Consider the following 22,127-nt stretch of genomic DNA (forward strand, 5'->3'; position numbering starts at 1 on the left):
GTTTTGCTTAGAGTGTCTCGATGCGCGCGCCCCCGCTTTGAGTGGAGTCAGTTTTGAAAGGGCAGCTGCCGCCTCCTCTGCCTTGACGGCAGCGTGGCTGCCATTCTGGATCCCCAACCCGGTCACTTGTGCGTGGCGTGCGTGTTGTTTTTTGGTCGGTGCTCGTGTTTCTGCGTTCGCTCGTGTCTCTGCGCTCGCTTGCGTCACCATGCCCGGGTGCTGTGTGCCGCGGTGCAGCAATCATTCTAGGAACGGCTGGAAGCTGTACCGATTTCCAAGAGACCCAAAAAGACGGCTTCTTTGGACGGTAAAAGTCAAGCGTGACAAGTGGCGTCCGATGAATGCATCACACATTTGCAGCGTAAGTAAATATTTCTTTTTGAATGCGTGGTAATTTGATTAGCCAGCATTACTTGGCGCACCATTATTTCTTTGTTGAGAGCGTAGGCAACGTCAAGTAGTCAAGCGTCGGACAGCATATTGTCCGCGGCCTTTGTACAGTACACGAGCCATTCGGGGTAGCGACCCCGCTGTAAGAAAATGCGCTAGGTAGAAGGCTGGTGTATTATATCAAATATAAAAGCACCCATCAACACCCAATTCTAATTTTCTTTGCAGGCTCACTTTGAACCGAAGAACTACTAGCAAAACCGAGTGGATGGTTGGAAAAAGCTGAAAACGAATGCAGTCCCAGCTTTGTTCTCCTTCAGACGTATGTTTTTAAGTTTACTCTGGCATTACATTATGAAGTATCGATTACAGGCATTGTGTGCATGAAGCTGCAACTTCAATACGGTTAAAACCAAAGAGGAACGTTTATGCTGTGTCCAAATTACTTCATACATTGTAAACGTCTGAGTGTAGTTCACGGTCTCAAGGCAATGACCAGCCACACTGGCAGCAGCTTTCCGCTATCGGGCACGAGGCTGTGCACTTGTTATAATCTCACGTGTAGTGACTATTTTACTCAAACAAAAACACTCATGTACACGAGACCACAATGTACGTGAAAAGATACCTGGTGGCCTACTTTATTTTAAGCCCTCCACTAACGCCCTCTCATGGCCCACATCTAGCTTGGGGCACATGGAGCTCGGATTCAAATTAGAGGCTTTTTTCTGTAGGGACAAATTTTTAATACAATTTGGTTATGATACTGTGGAAACTCCGTAAATATGCATTAGGCAAAAATTAGTCAGTTAGCAAAGTGTACAATGAAGTCCACGGTTCAATGAATATTAATAGGGTGAAACAAGCTTTTCCCTATACCAGGGGAAAAGGATGGGGGAACAACCTTCCCAGCTTTGAGAATGACCTTCCTAGGTTTAATGACCATTCAGATACCAGCAGCATTGGTTACGTTATGAAACTAACGACAGGCTTGACATAAACTTGCATTACATGGAAACATTTAAAAATACATATGTTTCTGCTTTCACCGCTGCCCAAGGAACGAAGGCCACCAAAGGAAAAAACTGTGCCCACACCCTCCGGTGGAGAGACCAGCAAGTCTGCTCTGAGGCTACGTCAATCTCCAGCTACAGTTGAGATACCGCGAGAGGCTCACAAAGCCATGCATTTCATGAGTTTTTACTGGAAGGAATGTCGCGTTACGGACACGACGCCATGGAACTCAGCGACACCGCAGTGAAACTGTCAGCAAACTCTAGTGATTCCCATCACCATGCCTCCCAGGCATTCTTCACGAAGTGATCGTTGTTATGAAATGCAAAGCTGAGACTATGGAGAATGTCGAAAAGGACTGCGTCGTTTTTTTGGACGAAATGGAGATAGTGCCGGGGTTCGAGCTAGACCGTGCTGAAAGACACACTTTTTGGAGGAGTAATGCTTCCCCCGAAGCCTCAAGAGCCTGCGAACCATGCTCTTGTATATATTGCCACGTTCCATTTCACAAGTTTTTGTTATCGTTCCGAAACACCACACGATTCTCGGCGCAAACCGCGCCTGCAGGTTTCGAGAAGGTTCCGGACTGTAGTAGATCATTTCGATAAGATCACACCCACTGTGCGAACGGTACAGATTGTTCTGGTACCTACGCCACCACCAGCGATAACGCTAGAACATTCGACGGCAAGGGTATAAATGCCGACGCGCTTCGCCGCTTGTCAGTTGTTGATCAAAGGCCGACGCTGCGTTCGCCGCTATCAGTCCGAGACTGCTATCTGTGCAAGACTGCTGCTGTAATTAGACTTTCCCTATACCGGGCACAGGTTTGCCCAAATAAACAGGTAAATCCCGACACAAAGTTTTCTGTCTTTGGCCACGTCACGACCCCGTGAGATCTGGTGGAGGTGCTGCTTCGTTCATATACCGACGCCCCCGTCAAGCCGTGAACCCAGCCCCCTCGCGGAGAAGACACCGACGCCAACCAAGAGTAGCGAACGAGCCGCCGACAGCAGGGTCTCCCACCGGAGTACGGCCTGCTACAAGACAAGGTACGGAAGACCAAGACCATGATCTCGACTGCAGCGACAATGACAACCGGATCATCCCAGCCCGCGATCGTCATTCATCAACCCAGGGAACCACCAACGTTCCATGGCTCATCCTTTGAAGACCCGGAAACCTGGCTAGAAACATACGACCGTGTGGCCACCCTCAATCACTGGGACAACGAAGAAAAGCTCCGTCGTGTGTACTTCTACCTGGAAGACACCGCAAGGACCTGGCTAGAGAATCGGGAGTCCACGCTCCGAACGTGGGATGTCTTCTGCGGCGCATTTCTTCAAACGTTCGCAAGCATCGCTCGCAAAGAGAGGGCCGCTGCTCTACTCGAGACCCGAGTTCAGCTACCAAATGAAAAGGTTGGAATTTTCACAGAGGAGATGACCCGCCTATCCTGTCACGCTGACCCAGACATGCCTGAGGAAAAGAAAGTTCGTTTCCTCATGCGAGGGGTCAAACAGGAGCTCTTCGCGAGACTAATGAAAAATCCACTGAACACCGTCCAAGAATTTGTATCTGAGGCGACCATCATCGAAAAAACGCTGGACATGCGCACCAGACAGTATAATCGTCGCCTGACTCCAGAATGCGCTGCTGCTCAAGCCAGTGACTCCGACGACCTGCGTGAAACGATCCGAGCGATCGTGCGGGAAGAGCTGCGCAAACTGTTGCCTTCGGCGCAGCCTCAAGTGGATTCGATCGCCGACATTGTGCGAGAAGAAGTCCGGCAATCGCTTCGAATTCCCGAAACACCGCCGCCCAAGCCAGAAACTATGAGCTACGCCGCTGCAGTGCGCCACAACGCTCCTCCCCGTCCACGCCAAAACACCGCCCCGTCACACTTCCGTCGCCAGACGCCACCGCCGCCACCACCCCAACCGACGTCCTACCGTTCCCCAGTGGGCCAGCGCAGTGCACCGAGGAAAACGGACGTTTGGCGTGCACCTGACAACCGCCCGCTCTGCTACCGCTGCGGCGAGGCCGGGCACACATACCGCCGTTGCCAGTACCGACAGATGGGACTGCGTGGCTTCGCCGTCAATGCACCGCGTCCGCAGCCAGGAGATCGGCCACGTGACATCGCCGACTACCTGGCAGGAACTCAATGGACACCACGAAGTCCTTCCCGTTCGCCGTCGCCCAGCCGCCGCATGCCACCGCACCCCCGGCAGTACTCTGGCCCAACGCGGGGCCGGTCTCCTAGCCCGTATCCGGGAAACTAAGGGCAGCAACCGATGGAGGTGCGGTTGCTGTGCGATGAACTACCGAAGATCCTCCGACGACGATGCCGACGCGATGGAGCTTTTTGAACACAACCCCAACCAGGCAAAGCCCTGAAGGCAAAAGCTCACTTAATGAAGGTGGCCGGACGACGCAACATGGAAGCAGCGGAACAAGCCGACGCAGCCGTGACCCGACGCCACGCCCTAACTGTAATGCGAGACGGCGAACTAGCGACCTCGACGTTCTTATCGACGGCCACAGTGTGACTGCTCTCGTCGATACTGGAGCCGACTATTCTGTCATCAGTGGGTCGTTCGCCGCGAAGTTAAAGAAAGTTAGGACAGCTTGGAAAGGCCCTGAAATCCGCACAGCCGGAGGTCATCTCGTAACGCCTGCAGGAATCTGCACAGCGAGAGTCACCATTAACAGCCGTATTTATCCGACAGACTTCGTAGTCCTACAGCGTTGCTCGAGAGATGTCATCCTTGGCATGGACTTCTTATGCCTCCATGGTGCTGTCATCAACCTAAAAACAAGGTCGATAACGTTATCCACAGAAGAAGCACTACCGCCGCGCACGCCGTCAGGACACCATGCCTTGAATGTGCTGGAAGAACAAGTCACCATTCTGCCTCGCTCAAGCGTCATTATTTCAGTCGGCGCTCCTAAATCACCTGACTTGGAAGGCGTCGTTGAAGGCAGTCAGCATCTGTTGGTCACCCGAAATATTTGCGTCGCAAGAGGAATTGCAGAGCTGCGGGGAGGCAAAGCAACGGTTGTGCTCACGAATTTCAGCAATGATTACAAACATGTGAACAAAGGAACAACGGTCGCATACATCGAAGAAATTGTCGAAGCCACCAGTGCTTTCGCCCTCGCCGATTCTGCGGAACCTGCTCAGAGGAACCAAGCCCCTCCCATAGCTTTCGACGTCAATCCCAGACTTCCGAACGATAAGCAAGAACAGCTCAAGGCCCTGCTCCTGCAATACGAAGATTGCTTTTCGTCGTCATCGAAAATTCGGCAGACCCCAATCACGAAACATCGAATCATAACCGAAGAAAATGCCAGACCACTCCGTCAGAGTCCGTACAGGGTTTCGACGCGAGAACGTGAGGCAATGAAGAGACAAGTTGATGAAATGCTGCGAGATGACATTATCCAGCCGTCCAAGAGTCCGTGGGCATCCCCCGTGGTATTAGTGAAGAAAAAGGATGGGACCCTACGTTTCTGCGTCGATTATCGCCGCCTGAACAAAATCACAAAAAGGACGTGTATCCTCTCCCACGAATAGACGACGCCCTTGATCGGCTCCATAACGCCAAGTACTTCTCGTCAATGGACCTCAAGACTGGCTATTGGCAAATCGAAGTCGACGAAAGAGACCGAGAGAAGACGGCGTTTATAACACCGGACGGCCTCTTCGAGTTTAAGGTCATGCCCTTCGGCCTTTGCTCAGCGTCTGCAACTTTTTAACGCGTTATGGATACAGTACTGGCAGGATTGAAGTGGCACACTTGCCTTGTGTACTTGGACGACGTCGTCGTGTTTTCCTCGAGTTTCGACGAGCATCTTTGGCGCCTTGAAGCGGTACTTCAAGCCATCAAGACGTCCGGACTCACACTGAAGCCAGAAAAGTGCAGATTTGCGTATGAGGAGCTCTTGTTTCTGGGGCACGTTATCAGCAAGTCTGGAGTTCGTCCCGATCCACGGAAAACAGCCGCTATCGCCGACTTCCCGCCGCCCACTGACAAGAAAGCCGTGCGCCGATTTCTGGGCCTGTGTGCCTATTATAGGCGGTTCGTGAAAAACTTCGCCCGCATCGCCGATCCTCTCACTAACCTTACCAAGGCCGACGTGGAGTTTAAGTGGGAAACGCCGCAGGAACACGCTTTCCAGGAGCTTAAACATCACCTCCAGACGCCTCCGTTACTTGCCCATTTCGACGAATTCGCCGAGACAGAAATACATACTCACGCAAGCAGCGTAGGTCTTGGCGCCGTTCTTGTGCAGAGGGCTGACGGACTTGAAAGGGTTATTAGTTACGCCAGCCGATCGCTATCCAAAGCAGAAGCAAATTATTCCACAACAGAAAAGGAGTGCCTCGCCATCATCTGGGCTACGTCGAAATTTCGCCCCTACCTCTACGGCAGGCCCTTCAAAGTTGTGAGCGACCACCACGCCTTGTGTTGGCTAGCCACCTTGAAGGACCCTTCAGGTCGCCTCGCACGATGGAGCCTGAGACTTCAAGAATATGACATTACTGTCATTTACAAGTCCGGCAAAAAACACTCCGGCGCTGACTGTCTCTCTCGTGCGCCTGTCGACGAACCGCTACCCGACGACTCGGATGACGACTACTTCTTGGGAACGATAACTACCCACGACTTCGCTGAACGACAGCGGGCCGACCCGGAACTTAAAGCCCTAATAGAATACCTTGAAGGCAGGACCGCCGAAGTCCCGAATGTATTCAAGCGCGCACTTGCGTCGTTCTTTCTACGAAACGGTCTTCTTCAAAAGAAAAACTTTTCACCGCTTCGAGCTAAGTACCTCCTTGTGGTGCCTTCAGCTCTGCGACCAGAACTCCTGCAGGCCCTGCACGACGATCCGACGGCAGGGCACCTCGGTGTTTCCCGCACGCTCGCGAGGATACAAGAAAGGTACTACTGGCCACGTCTTACCACCGACGTCACTCGTTATGTGAGGACATGCCGGGACTGTCAGCGACGCAAGACACCGCCGACAAGGCCAGCGGGACTTCTGCAGCCAATTGATCCACCTTGCCGACCTTTCCAGCAGATTGGTATGGACCTACTGGAGCCGTTCCTGACGTCGGCTTTCGGAAACAAGTGGATCGTGGTAGCTACCGACTACCTCACCCGCTACGCCGAGACAAAAGCCCTGCCAAAAGGCAGTGCATCCGAGGTAGCTAAGTTCTTCGTCGAAAATATCGTCCTACGTCACGGCGCCCCGGAGGTCCTTATCACCGATAGAGGAACGGCATTCACTGGCGACTTAACTCAAGCGATCTTGGCATACAGCCAAACAAACCACCACCGGAAGACAGCGTACCACCCACAGACCAACGGCCTCACCGAGCGGCTTAACAAAACGATCGCCGACATGCTGTCAATGTACGTCGATGTCGAACACAACACGTGGGACGCCATTCTTCCGTATGTGACTTTCGCATACAACACGGCGATGCAGGAGACGACGCAGATATCTCCATACAAATTGTGTCTACGGAAGGAGCCCGGCAACGCCGCTCGATGCCATGTTACCCAACGTCACTGACGAAGAAAACCTCGATGTGAGCGAGTACCTTCAACGCGCCGAAAAAGCCCGACAACTTGCGCGTCTTCGTATCAAGAATCAACAGACGACCGACAGCCACCGTTACAACCTTCGACGACGCTTCGTGGAATACCAGCCGGGTGAACGTGTTTGGGTGTGGACGCCGATACGCCAACGTGGACTAAGTGGAAAGCTTCTGCGACGGTACTTCGGACCGTACAAGGTGGTTCGACGTCTCGGCCCACTTGATTACGAGGTTGTCCCCGACGGCATCACGAACTCTCAACGACGCCGATCGCGACCTGAAGTCGTCCATGTCGCGCGCCTCAAGCCGTTTCAAGCACGTTAACAAACTGAAACAGTGTTTTTTTGTATTATTGTTGTATTGTAATTTATTCATTGTACTTTCTTACACTATTATTGTACCTTCATCCTTAGTTAAAGCATCGGGACGATGCCTTTTTTCAGAGGGGGGCAATGCCACGTTCCATTTCACAAGTTTTTGTTATCGTTCCGAAACACCACACGATTCTCGGCGCAAACCGCGCCTGCAGGTTTCGAGAAGGTTCCGGACTGTAGTAGATCATTTCGATAAGATCACGCCCACTGTGCGAACGGTACAGATTGTTCTGGAACCTACGCCACCGCCAGCGATAACGCTAGAACATTCGACGGCAAGGGTATAAATGCCGACGCGCTTCGCCGCTTGTCAGTTGTTGATCGAAGGCCGACGCTGCGTTCGCCACTATCAGTCCGAGACTGCTATCTGTGCAAGACTGCTGCTGTAATTAGACTTTCCCTTTACCGGGCACAGGTTCGCCCAAATAAACAGTTAAATCCCGACACGAAGTTTTCTGTCTTGGCCACGTCACGACCCCGTGACAATATACTAGGCGGCCTTCACCAAAGGTGGAAGCAAATTATCGCTTAAGGAATTGACCGAGAGAACCGTCGATGGTTGTTTGCTGAAAACTATGTAGTGGAGCTAGTACAGCTGTGCAGTCAAATATCACTGAATGCTCGCATAGTCAAATCTGACATGGGCTCCGCGAAGCGCGCAATGTGGAGGGAATTAGGCTTTTCAAGTCACAGAGATTCTTCGACAGTATGTTTCATACGTCATCCGTGCATGGATGGCAAGGAAGTGTTTTTCATGACTCATCCGGCTCACGTGCTGAAAAACCTCAGGAGCCAACTCTTGGAACTCTAAAGTTGTCACGCTGAGTGAGGCCACAGTGGCCAAAAATAGCCTACCTTCTACAGAGTTTGACGTGGATCATGTTGAGGCGGTACTTGAACACAATTCTGAAAGGGAACTGAAGGTAGCGCCAAACTTGCCCGACGTTCACACCAGTACAGGCCACTTCACCAAAATGAAAGTTGGTGTCGCTGTGCAGATTTCTCAGGAAGCTCCTCCAGCTATCCGCTTCCTTATAAAGGAAGGCCTACTAAAACGGGAAGCGGAAACAACAGCTTGGTTCATGGAACTTATTTCAAAGTGGTATGCACAGATGTCCTCGTGGCATCCAGCAATGGCGTTAGGTCACAGAAACAAGGCCAAGTACTCTGAAGCCCTAGATACATTGCACATGGCAATAAAAACAGTGAGAACTACGAAAATGGGCAACACATCAAATTGGGAAGCGTCGCAAGCTGGCCTGCTCATATCAACTACGGTTGTTGTTCGCCTCCAAGGAGTGCTACTAAGTGACGAAGGATATGAGTTCTTTCTTACAAGTAGGCTGCTGCAAGACTGCTTAGAGAATCATTTTTCTGTCGTGAGGCTTATGAAGCCGGTTTCCAGTGCCTATGATATGAAGTGTGCTCTGAGACTCGTGAGCGTAAGCCAATTTTCGCATACGCCACGGACGGGAAGTTACGAACTTGATAACCGAGAATACTTTGTAGGCCTGCTATCCCAGGGTAAATAGGCCTGTGTCGAGAACGAAGTTGAAGAGATTGACGATTCTGAGATTATGTTCACTGAAGAATTGTCGGCGACAGAATGCAGTATTCTGTTTTACCTGAGAGGATTCATTTTGAAGAGAATATTGAAGTCCGTGTGCAAAGATGCTTTCATTGGAACTGCGTGTGACGAGTATGCTTCACTTGCATCACTGAAAGAGTATGTTTCGGACGGAGACAACCTTATATATCCGAGCAGTGGAGTGATTAAAGCCCTGAAAGACTACGAAGAGCACTTTACGGCCATCAACTCTTGGTGCACGGATAAAATAATGACGATGAAGTCACCGCTTTGTTCTCTTACCGCATACCTAATCAAGGCACACCACCGATGCCTGTGTGTATGCACGGAGCACAAGGAGGGTATATACAGAATGCTCACTGAGAGGTACGCACGAATGAAGCTGCGCATCCACCTTCGACAGTTGCCAGCCGGTAGTTTGAATGGGAATCCCAGCAAAACTTGAGCCTGCGTCAATCTCTCGTAAGACATCGACACACTAAGATCAGCTGTATGCCCCAAATTAACTAAAAAGTATGCCTTCTGTGCTGATCTTATGCCAATATATATACGTTTGCAGTTGTTAAATACTTGTTTTTATCCTTCACTGTTTTTGTGTTTCGAGGTTGCCTTCCAATCTAGTCTTAACTTATTACTTGGGCCGTTTTTTTTACTAGTGCATAATCACCGTGAAGCAACCAGTGACAGTCCTGAGAAAAATATGTCATGGAGTGCTTTATTTGCGTAATTGCCTCTGTCAGTATAGCATTTATGCATACAAATAAATGACCTGTACACTAATTCTCAAATGTCATGTAATTTCAACTCTTTGAGAAAGCATAATAATGTTATGAAAGCTTTAATTTCATTATAGCTGAATATATGCATTTTTCTTGTGGAGAATGACCTGCTGTGCATTCGTTTAGAAGCACTTGTGCTTTTATGTTTTTGCTTTACTATTACCTATTTTAGTTACTTATTTTATTTCTTTATTTTATTTCTTTATTTCTGACACAAATGTCTTGTTAAACAAAGTGTACTTAGTATGTATTCTCTCGTGTTACACATTCTTTGTTACTTCTGTGCAAATGAAATTTTTCTAGTTATATTCTTAGGTATTCTTTCAAATTTTCACTGAGCTATGAACTTATCGAGCTTTTTGTGCATCTTTACGTCCTAGATTTAAACTTTTTTTTTGTATGTTGTAAACAATATGCTGTGTATTTGTTGTTAAATATTTATGTATAACGGGTACAGAGGCCTTTTGTCAGGTATTGTTATACCTTTAGCTTCTGGACCTTTCTTGGTGTAATTCAAAAAAAAAAAAATAAAGGATCTGAATCTGAAAACTGCCCCTCGACACTTAATCATGTGTACAATACATTTAACGCAATTTATTATGAACGAGCAAAGTATAAACTTAGCAAAAGAAGCCGTCATAACCGCGCTTTGGTAGCTTCGCAATACTGAAATTCGCGTTTTGCGATATATCTACTGCTGCTGCTGGCACGCATAGGACTGCTTTAAACAATTATTTGCGTATTTGGAATGCAGTGTTAACAAGGCAAATAACTAAGTGTTTATACTTGCCAGAACTCTCGTTTGCGGCCGAAGGAAGAGGATTCGTTCAATATAACCAAGTCTATACGTCAGCCTATAGTGCACAACACATGCACAGGCCGTCAGTTTATATGAAGTACATCGTTCCCTTAATATACATTTAGGTAACAACAGCACTAAAAGCTGTCCAAGGTTCAAAAAGAAAAGAAGAAGAAAAAATTGCCCGCAGCTTCCCTCGGGGGAACACTGAGGAGGATGCGGACCATATAATTGGTTAACGGGGTGTTAAAGTGCGACTTACTTGGGTCGATGGCTAAATTGGTTAACGTGGTTGTGAAATGGGGTGTTAAATTGCGACTTACTTGGGTCGATGGCTAAATTGGTTAACGTGGTTGTAGGAGGGGGTGTTAAATGAGTGAACACGTACACACGTATGCGAAAGGGCGGCGCTGGTCGAAGGGCCGTCGATCATTGTGTTTGTGGATTCGTTGGAATTCATTTCACCGCGACCTTGGACGTCGACGCGCCGTACAAACCAACCGACGAGCGGCAACTGAGCGAGCGAGCGCCGACCTTGAGTATTTATACAGCACGACGGCGCATGCACTGTCAGCTGTTGAATGTTCTCGAAGCGCGACGCCACATGCGCGTCCACTGGAGAATCAGGAGAATTGTAGATGTCAAACGCGGTGTGTAGAGGAGGAAGGGTGCACAGATGGTGGAGGAGTGAAGCGCGCGCGGTGTGTAGAGGAGGAAGGGATGCACAGATGGTGGAAGAGTGGGCGACGGCGCGACGGTGCATGCGCGCGCGTCAGCTGTCGAATGTTCGAGAAGTGGTGCGGACGGCGCACTACAAGGCGCGAGTATAAGATGCTCCGCATCTAAAAACTCACAGCGCGCGCTTATTTCTGGACGTTTCCGCGAACCGCAAGCACCTTGTATACGCCTTTCGTGTGCTGTCTAGCTGCGGCGGGAGGCGCAATGGGGGCCGTCGTAGCAGACGACGCGCCTGTCCTCAGCGGAGCGCGCGGGCATCAAGTCACCCTAGTTTTGCTTCTCATGCCGCGCCACGCGTCGCGACCTGCGTGTTGCCGGTCAGACACAACAGCCTGTTTTCAGCACTCGCTTGCTCCTTCGGGCCATGGTTTAGTGAACTGTCGTCTCTTACGAAAGAGTGTTGCGCCAGGCCATAAATGCGGCTACACTTTTAGAAAAAAGTGGTAGTACTTGCTATCTTTGGGGTAGTAATGGTTGGTTGATTTTATTGATTGATATGTGGAAATTAACGTCCCAAAACCAGCTTATGGATACGAGAGACGCCATAGTGGAGGGCTCCGGAAATTTCGACCACCTGGAGTTCTTTAACGTGAACCCAAATCTGAGCACACGGGCCTACAACATTTCTGTCTCTATCAAAAATGCAGCCGCCGCAGCCTGGATTTGAACCCGCGACCTGTGGGTCATCAGCCGAGTACCTTAGCCACTAGACCACCGCGCTGGGGCGTAGTAATGGTTTGTCATATGTTACATATGTAACAACCCTGGTAGTAAGGGCAGTCAGTGACGTCGAGGGTGCTAAGAGTTACTAACTTTGCTGTTACTACCAGCATGTAGTAACTGTTACTAACCTAGGCGTTACCACCCATGGCTAGTAACTTTTAAAGGTTTCAAGAAAAAAAAGTAGTAACCGATAATACCTGGTTCATTCATTTAGGCATAATATTCTCCACTGCTATAGTTGGTCAATCAATGTCTTATTACTAGAAAATTTCAGGTAATGAAGCGTGGTCTGCCATGAACTCGAACAACAGACAGACCTAAGAAGTTCACTATTTTTTACGTACATAAAAAAGTGAGGTGTATATAGAAGCTAATTTGCAGAGGAATGTTTGGCCCAGGGGAGCACTTGTGTTTCAGGATGAACTATAACAAATCTGAACCTGAGCACTATGTTACACTACCTATTTACGTGTATTTTGGAACGCAGCACAAGACCTCTAAACAGCCTTACTTATAAAAAATTATATGTCATACCTAATTTTCATAAAAGGTCCACAAAAAGAGCCAATAAGTACAGTTGCCGAAACAAGGTTCGGAACTCTTTTTCAGTGCATTTGAATGCATCACATGTCTAATAAACAGCGTTTAAAAGGTAATCTTTCTGGGGTTTGGTGTGCAAAACAACGATGATATTTCGAGACACACCACAGCAAAATAATTGTGACCGTCCTCGGGGCTTTTTGTGACCGTCTGGTTATTTTGATTTGCCTTGTTAATATGTGGTGTGATTTATTATGTTGTTGTAATAGTCTATTACACCGCTTGTAGGACTTGCTTATGATTCGTTAACTTGTGATTCTCTGTTTTGACACTGTCAGAATGACGTTTACATATCTCGGTTGTGTAATTTAAAACGAAATGTATTTTCCTTATCTATGGATATCTTCTGTGTCCATTTTTTCGTTTAATGTTAATACGTCGAGACGATTCCTCTCATAAATTATCTGAATCAGATTCACACACTATTTTGCATCAGATAGTCAACAGCTGGGTAGAAAAAAGGTAGTAATGGGGCATGGTAGTAAGGGCTGCAGTTACTACATATTTCATTTCAGCAGTTAATAACTGATTATCAATGTAGGCAGTAAACAGGTCACAAAGTTGGTAACGGTTGCAGCTAGTCATTGTTTACTAATGTAGGTAGTAAACAAGTAGCAAAAGTGTAGTAACGGTTGAAGAAAGGTGGGAACCGCTGTAGTTACTACCCATTTGATCGCAGTTGCTACCTTTATTGCTAACATTTTTTAAGAGTGTGCAGAAATAACCCTAAATAATTATACATAAAGAGCAGAGACTCCCATAGAACCATGCAGCCTAGGTATACTTCCCTGCTTTTAGCACCACAAGTTGCTCGTCAAACCAGATAATGTCATTTGCATACATAAAATAACAAATCTTTCTTACCGAGGCCGGGATTTCAACTCGTACCCTCATACTCCGAAAGCGAATGGCTTTACCATAATGCTACAGACTTAAGCTTTTACGAAAGGACTACATCTACAGCACATCTAAACTACATGAATGTATATCCTTTGTGCAAAGTAAATGCAAACAAAAACACTTTCTTGTCAGATTTTACAAATTTTTTCTGGTAAAGCATTAAACGTCCCCAGCGGGACACGTTGTAGAGCGGATGTAAAAATTGCACAAATCAATAAAGTTTTTTTTTGCAAAAAGTTGATGCCATACTCAGGTTTTCATTGACTTACGGAGACGGCTATTATATGTCGTGACCGAAGAGTAAAAGCGAGCATGGGCGCGCAATCTAGCGGTTGCTCAGAGCCTATATGCTGGATGTTTCTCAATGAAATGACATCGATCGCCATTTCTTCGAACAACCCCAAGATCACGATGAGGTATATAATATCGCCGTAAGTAATATCGTGTAGCTAGAGTGTGCTTTAAACACTCACTGCATAAATCTTTTCGAACTTCTAGATTGATATGCGGGGTTTAACGTCCCAAAATTTTCGAACTTCTTAAGCATCCACTTTGCATGAGCTTTACATGCAGTAACGTGCATGCCTTTTTTAGTAGGTAGCCGTCTTTAAACCATCAAATCATCATGATAATCCCATGTTCGAAAGCCCGATGGCAAAGTACCTTTGTACCACGCGTTATTACTGCAATATTTTATATTGTATTGTGAAGCACCTATGCAGGCTGCGTGCTTGTAAACAGTGAAAGTTACTTTCGCTGCATTTCCAAGCAGAGTAAATTATTTGCACTGTATTCAGACGTAGAGTGTACCTTGTATTAAGAAAAAGACTGCACAAAGACTCCATTGCTGTAATGATGGCCGCAACCATATAGAGATAACTAAACAGTAACGCACCCCACGAGGACGTGCTAATAGGAGTGAAGAGACGGGAAGTTGGGTATTTATGAAACCGTTTTCCTTCAAGTTACACACAAACAAATGGCCTGTGAAAACATGAGTTAAAAATAAAAGCATATTTAGACCATGAACGCAATCTTCACATTGGGTAACAAACCAGAAACGGTCGAAAACGCATTCATTGACTGCGGAGATCCAATAATATTTTGCAATGTGTTTCAAAGAACCCTGAAGATTTGCCGATAACACCTCATGGAATATGTTATTTTGCAATACAAAATGAGGGTGGTGTTCTACATGCTATGATATTCTTATTGGGCCTTTGCAGTCTCTGCGAAACATGCATGGCCGTGAGGCATATAAATCCTAAGCAAAATGGGCACGAAATATTTTCTTGAATGTGTAATATAAGTGCTCGAGATATATTAAACGACAAATAAACCTCCAGATTCTACGGAGATGTCATCCATTGGTGAAAATGAAGTGTTTTAGGCGTTTAATGGTCAAGTACACTAATATAGATTTCATGGTCATGTGTTTTTGTTTATTTCTTAATAAGTAGGTAATAAAAAACACGCACGGCTGTGTGGTAGAGCGCCCGCTTGCCACGCGAAAGCCTCAAGTTCAATTCCCGCTCAGACCCCGATTTTTAAATTTTTATTGCAATCTTTCTCGACTTTTCTGTAACGCCCAAGATTATTTTTCGCTCACAACAGACGACACAGACGCCCAAATTTCTGCGAAACAAGCTTTTTAACGCTATCACGTTAGAAGTGGGAACGAATGCTGCGCCGCAATGATAGGCGGCTCACACACAAATTCAATTTATGTCAGCGACATTTTTAGGTGGACGATATTGTCGAATAATATAAGCGCAATATAAATGGAAATGGAGTACTTCTACCTCGAGGAATATGGGCTCAAGCGCCAGGGGCTTTACCTGGATTTTTACTCGGTTTGCTAGAGCCCATCACGATGCCACAAGTGACGACAACGACAAGGAGGTCAATAAAAAACTGACAGGCATGACCTCATGCCAGAAAATGAAACAGGGATGTCATGGAGTCGGTCGAGTTATTCTTGAGACGGTGCATCTCCGGACGTCACCTCAGCTACACCATTCGCACTCAATGAAGCGATAAATGTCTCGTTGCCTTCCCCGTCTCGGTGCCAAGAAATAATTGTTGACGTCATGTGAGGGTTGATGTGCTGTGTTTTCTACTGCAGAAATCTTGTGTCAAGAGAACGGCTAGTACCGAAAAACATATTGTTGAACAAGGTGGCTGCTGCACCATTAACGGCTACAACAAAGTTCACAAGTAGGTGTTCCCCACTCTGTTCACTGCTGCCCATTCAGAAAGTGTATAAAGTGGGCACGCAGGTGTAACATCTGTGGATGTTCGACCTGAGGAGGCATATTACCAGTCAAAAATGTGCCCACAACCGTAACCATTCATGATAAACACTGCACAGTGTTTACAAAGTAGCCCACTTGTTTCCTCTGCCTCCACTTAAGGAGACCACTGCGAGCCAGAAAGCCTGAAAAAGTGGTGAAAACCAGAATAGAAAACGTTCGCAGCCTCTCAAAGAGGTTTGCTCGTGCAACTGCCGCAAAAAGGAAGAAAAATGAGGGAATCCCAGCTCTTAAGCAAAAACTTTCCAAAGTTTCGGATTAAAAAATCGAAGATGCCCTTACTGAGCTTCGCAAAGGCTACCATTTATGGCATCGCTGTAGTATCGAGTGCTCGGTAATAACCCAGCGAAAGTATGCGAGCGAGATGTATAATGTTTTAGCCATCTCTCTCGCGAGAAATGGCTGTTAACATTGTTTTACATTTACTATCACAATATTATTCTATTGCGAGGAAGATTACTAATAACTACGTATTACAAAAAATGCGACTACGAGTATATTGGATTTATAAGCAGTGTTTCCATGATAGCACATGACCATTTAGTTGGGAAATTTTACAGGCTGACGAACACCAGCAAGAACGCGAGAGAATCTCAGCTGATTATAAAAACAAACTGCGCATAAGACGATCCACCAGAATAGAAGGACGATCGCTGAGTAACAATTCGTCTTGTGAACCTCTATTCTGGTGTGTCTGTCTCTAGCGCAGATAATTTTTCTAAACATGTCTTAGTGAACTAGCGCCTAACACAAGCTTCTCAGGCGCAGCTAATACCATCCGAAAAAAGTGTTGTGGGAACTGTCAATAAATAAATAATAAATAAATAAAATAGCTTCAGCGATTGTCAAAGGCCCCTTAATTTCAGCGGTGATTATGGAAGACATGTTTCGCAAATCTTGGTTTTTAAGGCAGTTGAGCTTACTGCGCAACTTCGAATGGCGAATCTCGACTCGCACAATTGGCAAGAGCTGCAACAACAAAGCTGATCGATCGTGCTGCGGCAGACCACGCGCACGGCTTCAAGCAAAATGGCACAGCAGCCTCGCTAGTTCTCGTCTCGGTCACCGTGACAACTTGGGAGAGCAAGCACCTACGGTAAGCTGCAATACAGACCTGACTCTAGTAACGTTGGTCGTGACGAGCAGGGCGCCTAGCTATAGACTTGTAGCGACGGGAGGGCATCTCACGTAGACGTGCCGTTGTCGCAGGTTAAACGAGCAGACGAGACGTACAGGAAAAAGCGAGCTGCCGAAGTAGAGCAGCAGCCGTGGCGTCCAGCCAGCCAGAGGCATTGAAAGTTCTAGGTGCCTCGCGTCAAGAGCCGCCAGCGCTGGTCATCTTTTCCTCTAGCCGGCAGGCTGCCACTAGCGCTACGCTACAAGGGTCCTCCACCTAGCGTGTTCCTTGATAAAAAAAGAATGTAAGAGATGTAAGAAGAACATATAAACACTGTGTACATGTGCGGCAGTTCCCAAAGTGTCCACTGGTAAGTAAGAATGTCGTTAGAGTGGAATGCGTACGGAGGAGTCCGACAGTTGCGGTGAACGGCACTGGAAACCGTGCAGTGGGTGAGGATGGCGACGTAGGCACGCGGCTGTAAGGAGCGGGCTAAACCGATAACATGAAAAGCGGTAGGCAGTCGAGTGATTTCGCAGCGCAGCACGTCGAAGCCTGAACCTACAGTGGGTACCGTGGTTCCGGTGGTTGCGTTGGCGTAGTACAGCCGGGCCTGGAGCTTTTGACGGGCATGGTTGTGGCTTGCGGACGGAACGTCGCCGGTTTGGGAGGGCGACGCAGGTGTCGTTTCCATGGGGCCGATAACGACGAAGGCGGTGATACATCACCGGCTGTTACTGCGGCGTCATCTGTCGTGTAGACGTGTGAAGACCAGGTGGTCTTGCCGGACATCATTTGGTGCGTTCACGTGGGCAGGCTGGCGAGCCGACCACTTGTGCCGTGAGATCCGGCGGGTGGTTGGTGTTGCAGTTGTCGGTGGCTTTTGGTGACTTTGAAACTGTGGAGCATGTTCCAGGTGTTGTGCTCCAGTCCTTCTCTCTGTATGCCAACTGCTTGACGGGTGAATGTTGGGCACTATAGGAGGTGCACTGGACACTGCAGACGTCTTGTCACTCTTCAAGGACTCAGGAGCATGGCCGGGGAGCCCAGAAGGTATCGTCTAAGAGTTGGATGGCGTGCCCGTGCTCTTCGGTACAATCATGTGATTGCCCACCAGTGTGGTTAGTACAAAAGGTGTGGTCTGTTCAGCTGTTGAAGCAGCTGCCACGTGGTCGTCAGTCATTGTAGCAGCATCCCTGAACTTGAATTCAGCCGTAGCGCGTCACAGGCAGGAACTTCAGCTGCGGGAGATGTCGAGGTAGGTTCAAGTGGCTCTTGAGAAAGTTGGAACGAAATCCTCGTAGGCATGTCTGTAAAGTTTTTGCTGAAATCTGAAACGTTGGAGAAGTCGTATTTGAACTGGCAGTACACGAAGGTATTGGCAGCAGGCACCGGTGTTTCAAGAAAACTGATGAAAGTGGGCTCTGGGTTCATAGTGGGATTAGTGCCGTGGGCCTCCACATGTTCCTGGGCAGGCGTGGAGTCTGCAGGCAGATGAGCCAGCCCGGGCGATGTCGTGAAATCACCCGGTGCAGACAGTGTAGCCGACCAGGCCTCTGCAGTGAATCCGAAGACGCATGGGGCAGTGGTCGGTGTCGAATCTGGACGGAGAGAAGTGGCAATGTCTCATTTGGCAGAACCGGTACATTGGAGGCAGGATCCATGAAATCCGGGGTCGTGGGTCTCTCGGTCAACGGCTTGATCGAAGTGGGAGGGTAGTCGCCCTCACCCACGTAGCCAGTAGCCGGCAGCACAATCTTCTCGAATTGCCATGGTATTACGTTTGGTGCCGTAAAACTTAGCACTGCGTCTCGCAGCTCATCGTAAGGGCGAGGGCTACAGAAGAAGTATGTGAGGTGGCGTTTGAGATCATGTGGAAGATAATATTTCATTACCTCGTACGTGAACTCTTGGATACAGATGCCATTGCAATCCAATGCCACCGTAAACTACTCGAACCATGACTATGGGCAAAAAGTTCGAAATGATAGCAGTGGGGGGTCATATTGGGGCTGTCAGGCTTGCGCTGGCTGTAACAAGGTCGCGAAACTCTCGTTGGTAGTTGTGCAGCGCTGGTCGCTTGTCCACGTGTCCATGGGAAGACACAAAAAATTGGATCTCGATATATTTTTTCATGGCCATAACGCATAAAGTTGACTGTCCTTTCAGAGTGATTATCTCGGAGAATGAATCGTGGCAAAAGTGCATTGACTTCTTTCTACAAAACAATTTTAAGTAGATATATCTTGACGATGCATTTTTGTGAAAAAGTCGGAACAAGTGCCAGATTTTTTCGCAGGCATTGAAACTGCGAGACTTTTTAGCATTTTTCGATTGATGTTAAATATTTTATTACACTCTCTCTCAGGCCAAATCGATGGCGCGTGTGCCGGATGGTATCAACAGAGTAGGAGTGGTTCAATTTCAAAATACTGCTGGTGTGTCGAGTGAGCAAATACGAGAGCTCATTCAAATTTACCTTAACTAGACCTATGCGACGTAGATTGGGAACGCTGTGAAACAAAAGAACGGAATATGTATAGGGTCCTGCATATCCCCGTACTTGAGCGACCTGTTTTAAGCAAAACGTAATAAGGTTTTTGACGAGCATGAAACGCGCGCTGATGATATTACTGTTTTCAGAATCGTAGACGACTATCTGATCGTTGCAATTAATGATCACCACAATTTCAATGCGGTTGTTACAGAAACTCGAACCATGTTCACGACAGTGGTATCTCGCCTGGTGCTAGCGCATAAAATACCAAATAACTTTTTAATAAGATTCCTTGACATCGGGTTGTATTTTTTGCCAGCAGGGGTAAGCTGGAGCTATGAACCACGAGGAAAAAAACCGGTTCTTCCGTTCGCGTCCACCCAAGCGTGTGGCGATAAATTCATGTTTTCAAAATTCACTGACGAAGCCGTGCCTCCACAAGCTTGATATAGGCTTGCGGGTTCAAACTAAGCGTTTGTTGGACTCTGGTTATCCCTTGCCCCTGTTAACCACCGTCCCCGAAATTATAAGCAGGAAAGAAAGGGTAAACGTCTGAGACGAGGCAGCTGACACTGAGGCAGCCAAGGTTGCTGTAATGCCCTACATGCAAGTCATTTCTGATAACTTGCGAAAGATAGCGAGAAAGGCTGGTGCGGATACTTCTTTTCTCACATCTTCTCCTGGAGCCCTCGCCCTTATGTCGAGCTGCGAGACGCAGTGCCTAAGTTTTACGGCACCAAACATGATGCCATGGCAAACATGATACCTGCCAGTCCGCTCTGAAGATGACTTCAGAACGAACTGGCAGCCGTATCGCCTGCTAAACCCGCTGCTTCTATATCGCAGGAATTTCAAAAACGCACGGCTTCGGGAACAACTTGACTCCGGTGGCTAAAAGCGGCGGATCCTACACGAGGCGCAGGCGCACTGACACTCGCACCCTCATTGCTTGGAACTGCCGTGGATCCTTTCGGCAGCACGTGACGACGATTATCGCCCGAGCATCCGGAGGCGTTCCCTACACCTATAAAATCGAACGGCATCTACGCTTGCCACTTCAGAGTGGGCTGGCAGTCGTATCGCCTGCTAAATCCGCTGCTTCTGTATCGCAGGTGGGTTACTTTTCTACAGTTTGTTAAATCATTCTCTTACTGCCAGTCTGCTCTGAACGTTTCGTACGTATATGTACTAGTGTCTTTTCTTTTTTCCCTTGTCTTTGTGCCATTGCCCCGGTGCAATGGACGAGTTGGCGAACTTCTCCAAGGCTTTAAGTGAAAAAGCACCGGGTTGCGTTAAGGAGATAGCTAAGATGTTCGGGGAAATGACAGCAAAGATTTTCGATGCAGTGGCAAGCCTGTGGGCAGATATAAAAAAAGTTGCTGCCTCGAAGAGTACAATAGCTGACGAGCTTGCCACTGTTAAAGAGTCTATGGGATTCATAAATGAGGGCTTTGAAGGTTTCAAAGCTGAAATCAAGACCCTCCGGCAGGAAGTCGCCGAGGCTACTAACCGTAGCCTGGGAAGCCAGAAAGAGTGCCAAAGCCTAGAAAGAGAGTTGAAGGAAACCGAGCGAGAAATCATAGCGTTAAAGCAATAGAGTAGACGGAACAACATTGAACTGAAGGGAGTACCATTGACCGAGGGAGAGGACGTTGCTGATATAGTTCTAAAAGTGGCCACTTTTCTCAAGGTCAAACTTTCCGGGCAAGACGTTGATGCTGCAAATAGGGTGCCAACCAAGGGATCCGGGCCACCCAACATAGTTGGAAAGTTTGTTGCGAGGCATGTACGAGACAGCATTCTGACTGCGGCCAAGAAAAACAGGCTGAATGTAGGATCCCTTGGGTTCCAAGGAAGTTAGCCAGTCTATGTGAATGCCTACCTATGCCCCGAAAACAAGTTCCTGTTCGGCAAGAGCATTCAGACCAAAAAAGAAAAGAACTGGAAATTCGCCCGGTTTGCAGACGACAAAGTATTGATGTGGAAATCGGTAAACTCGAAAGTCGTGCATGTTATATGCGAAGATGACCTGTCCAAAACTGTGTGATCGTCGGCACTTAACAACCCCTTAAAAAGTTCCTCGGCCATATGAAGGTTCGAAAAACTGAGCATGACAACTACAAGCCAAACGATAGTATATAGATTTTTCACAGCAACACTCTTAGCTTAAATAAAAACGTCAACTTGCTTATCGCCTATCTGTCACAGCACACTACTTCCTTCGATGTTATTGCTACATCTGAAACCTGGTTAAAAAAAGACGAGAACATTACAATCCCTGGATACGCTGCAGTGTAAAATCCACGTCTTTCCAGATCAAGGGGAGGGGCAGTAGCCCTCTTTGCTCAAAATCATCATACGTACTCACAGCTATCGCCGATCACGTTCAGTTTCCCTGAAGTTGAATCTTTATTTATTAAACTCGACTGTTCTCTTGTTGTTGGCGTACTTAATCGGCACCCCAACTCACCCTCAACCGCCTTCTTAGACAAGCTTGAAGTTATCTTTCTTTACTTAGCGAATCACAATGACCAAGTAGTTATCGTTGGGGATACCAACATTAATACCCTTAGTACAACTAATAACAAATACACATATCTGCTAGAGTCCTATAATTACTTGAACCTAATTATCGCTCCTACGCGACAAAAGGCTAAATCTGGAACCTTAATAGACCATATTTTA

The 22,127-nt window shown here is 47.5% G+C and overlaps 1 protein-coding gene across 2 annotated transcripts in view; it reads left to right on the plus strand.

Annotated features, from left to right (window-relative positions):
• Nucleotides 1–53: 53 nt before the first annotated feature.
• Nucleotides 54–22,127, plus strand: part of LOC119161700 (uncharacterized) — a 49,114-nt gene continuing 27,040 nt past the window's right edge. Inside the window, exons 1-3 of one of the 2 annotated variants that reach the window (XM_075880483.1) lie at nucleotides 59–361; nucleotides 619–712; nucleotides 20,289–20,554. Coding sequence is in view for 1 of the 2 variants with exons in the window: in XM_075880482.1 (XP_075736597.1) it covers nucleotides 683–712 (30 nt within the window). In the remaining variant the exon portion in view is untranslated. Of the gene's footprint in view, nucleotides 362–618; nucleotides 713–20,288; nucleotides 20,555–22,127 lie in introns of both variants that reach the window. The other variant, XM_075880482.1, reaches the window with a different exon arrangement.

Source organism: Rhipicephalus microplus, chromosome X (genome assembly GCF_043290135.1).
Source record: "Rhipicephalus microplus isolate Deutch F79 chromosome X, USDA_Rmic, whole genome shotgun sequence".
NCBI classification, from domain to species: domain Eukaryota; kingdom Metazoa; phylum Arthropoda; class Arachnida; order Ixodida; family Ixodidae; genus Rhipicephalus; species Rhipicephalus microplus.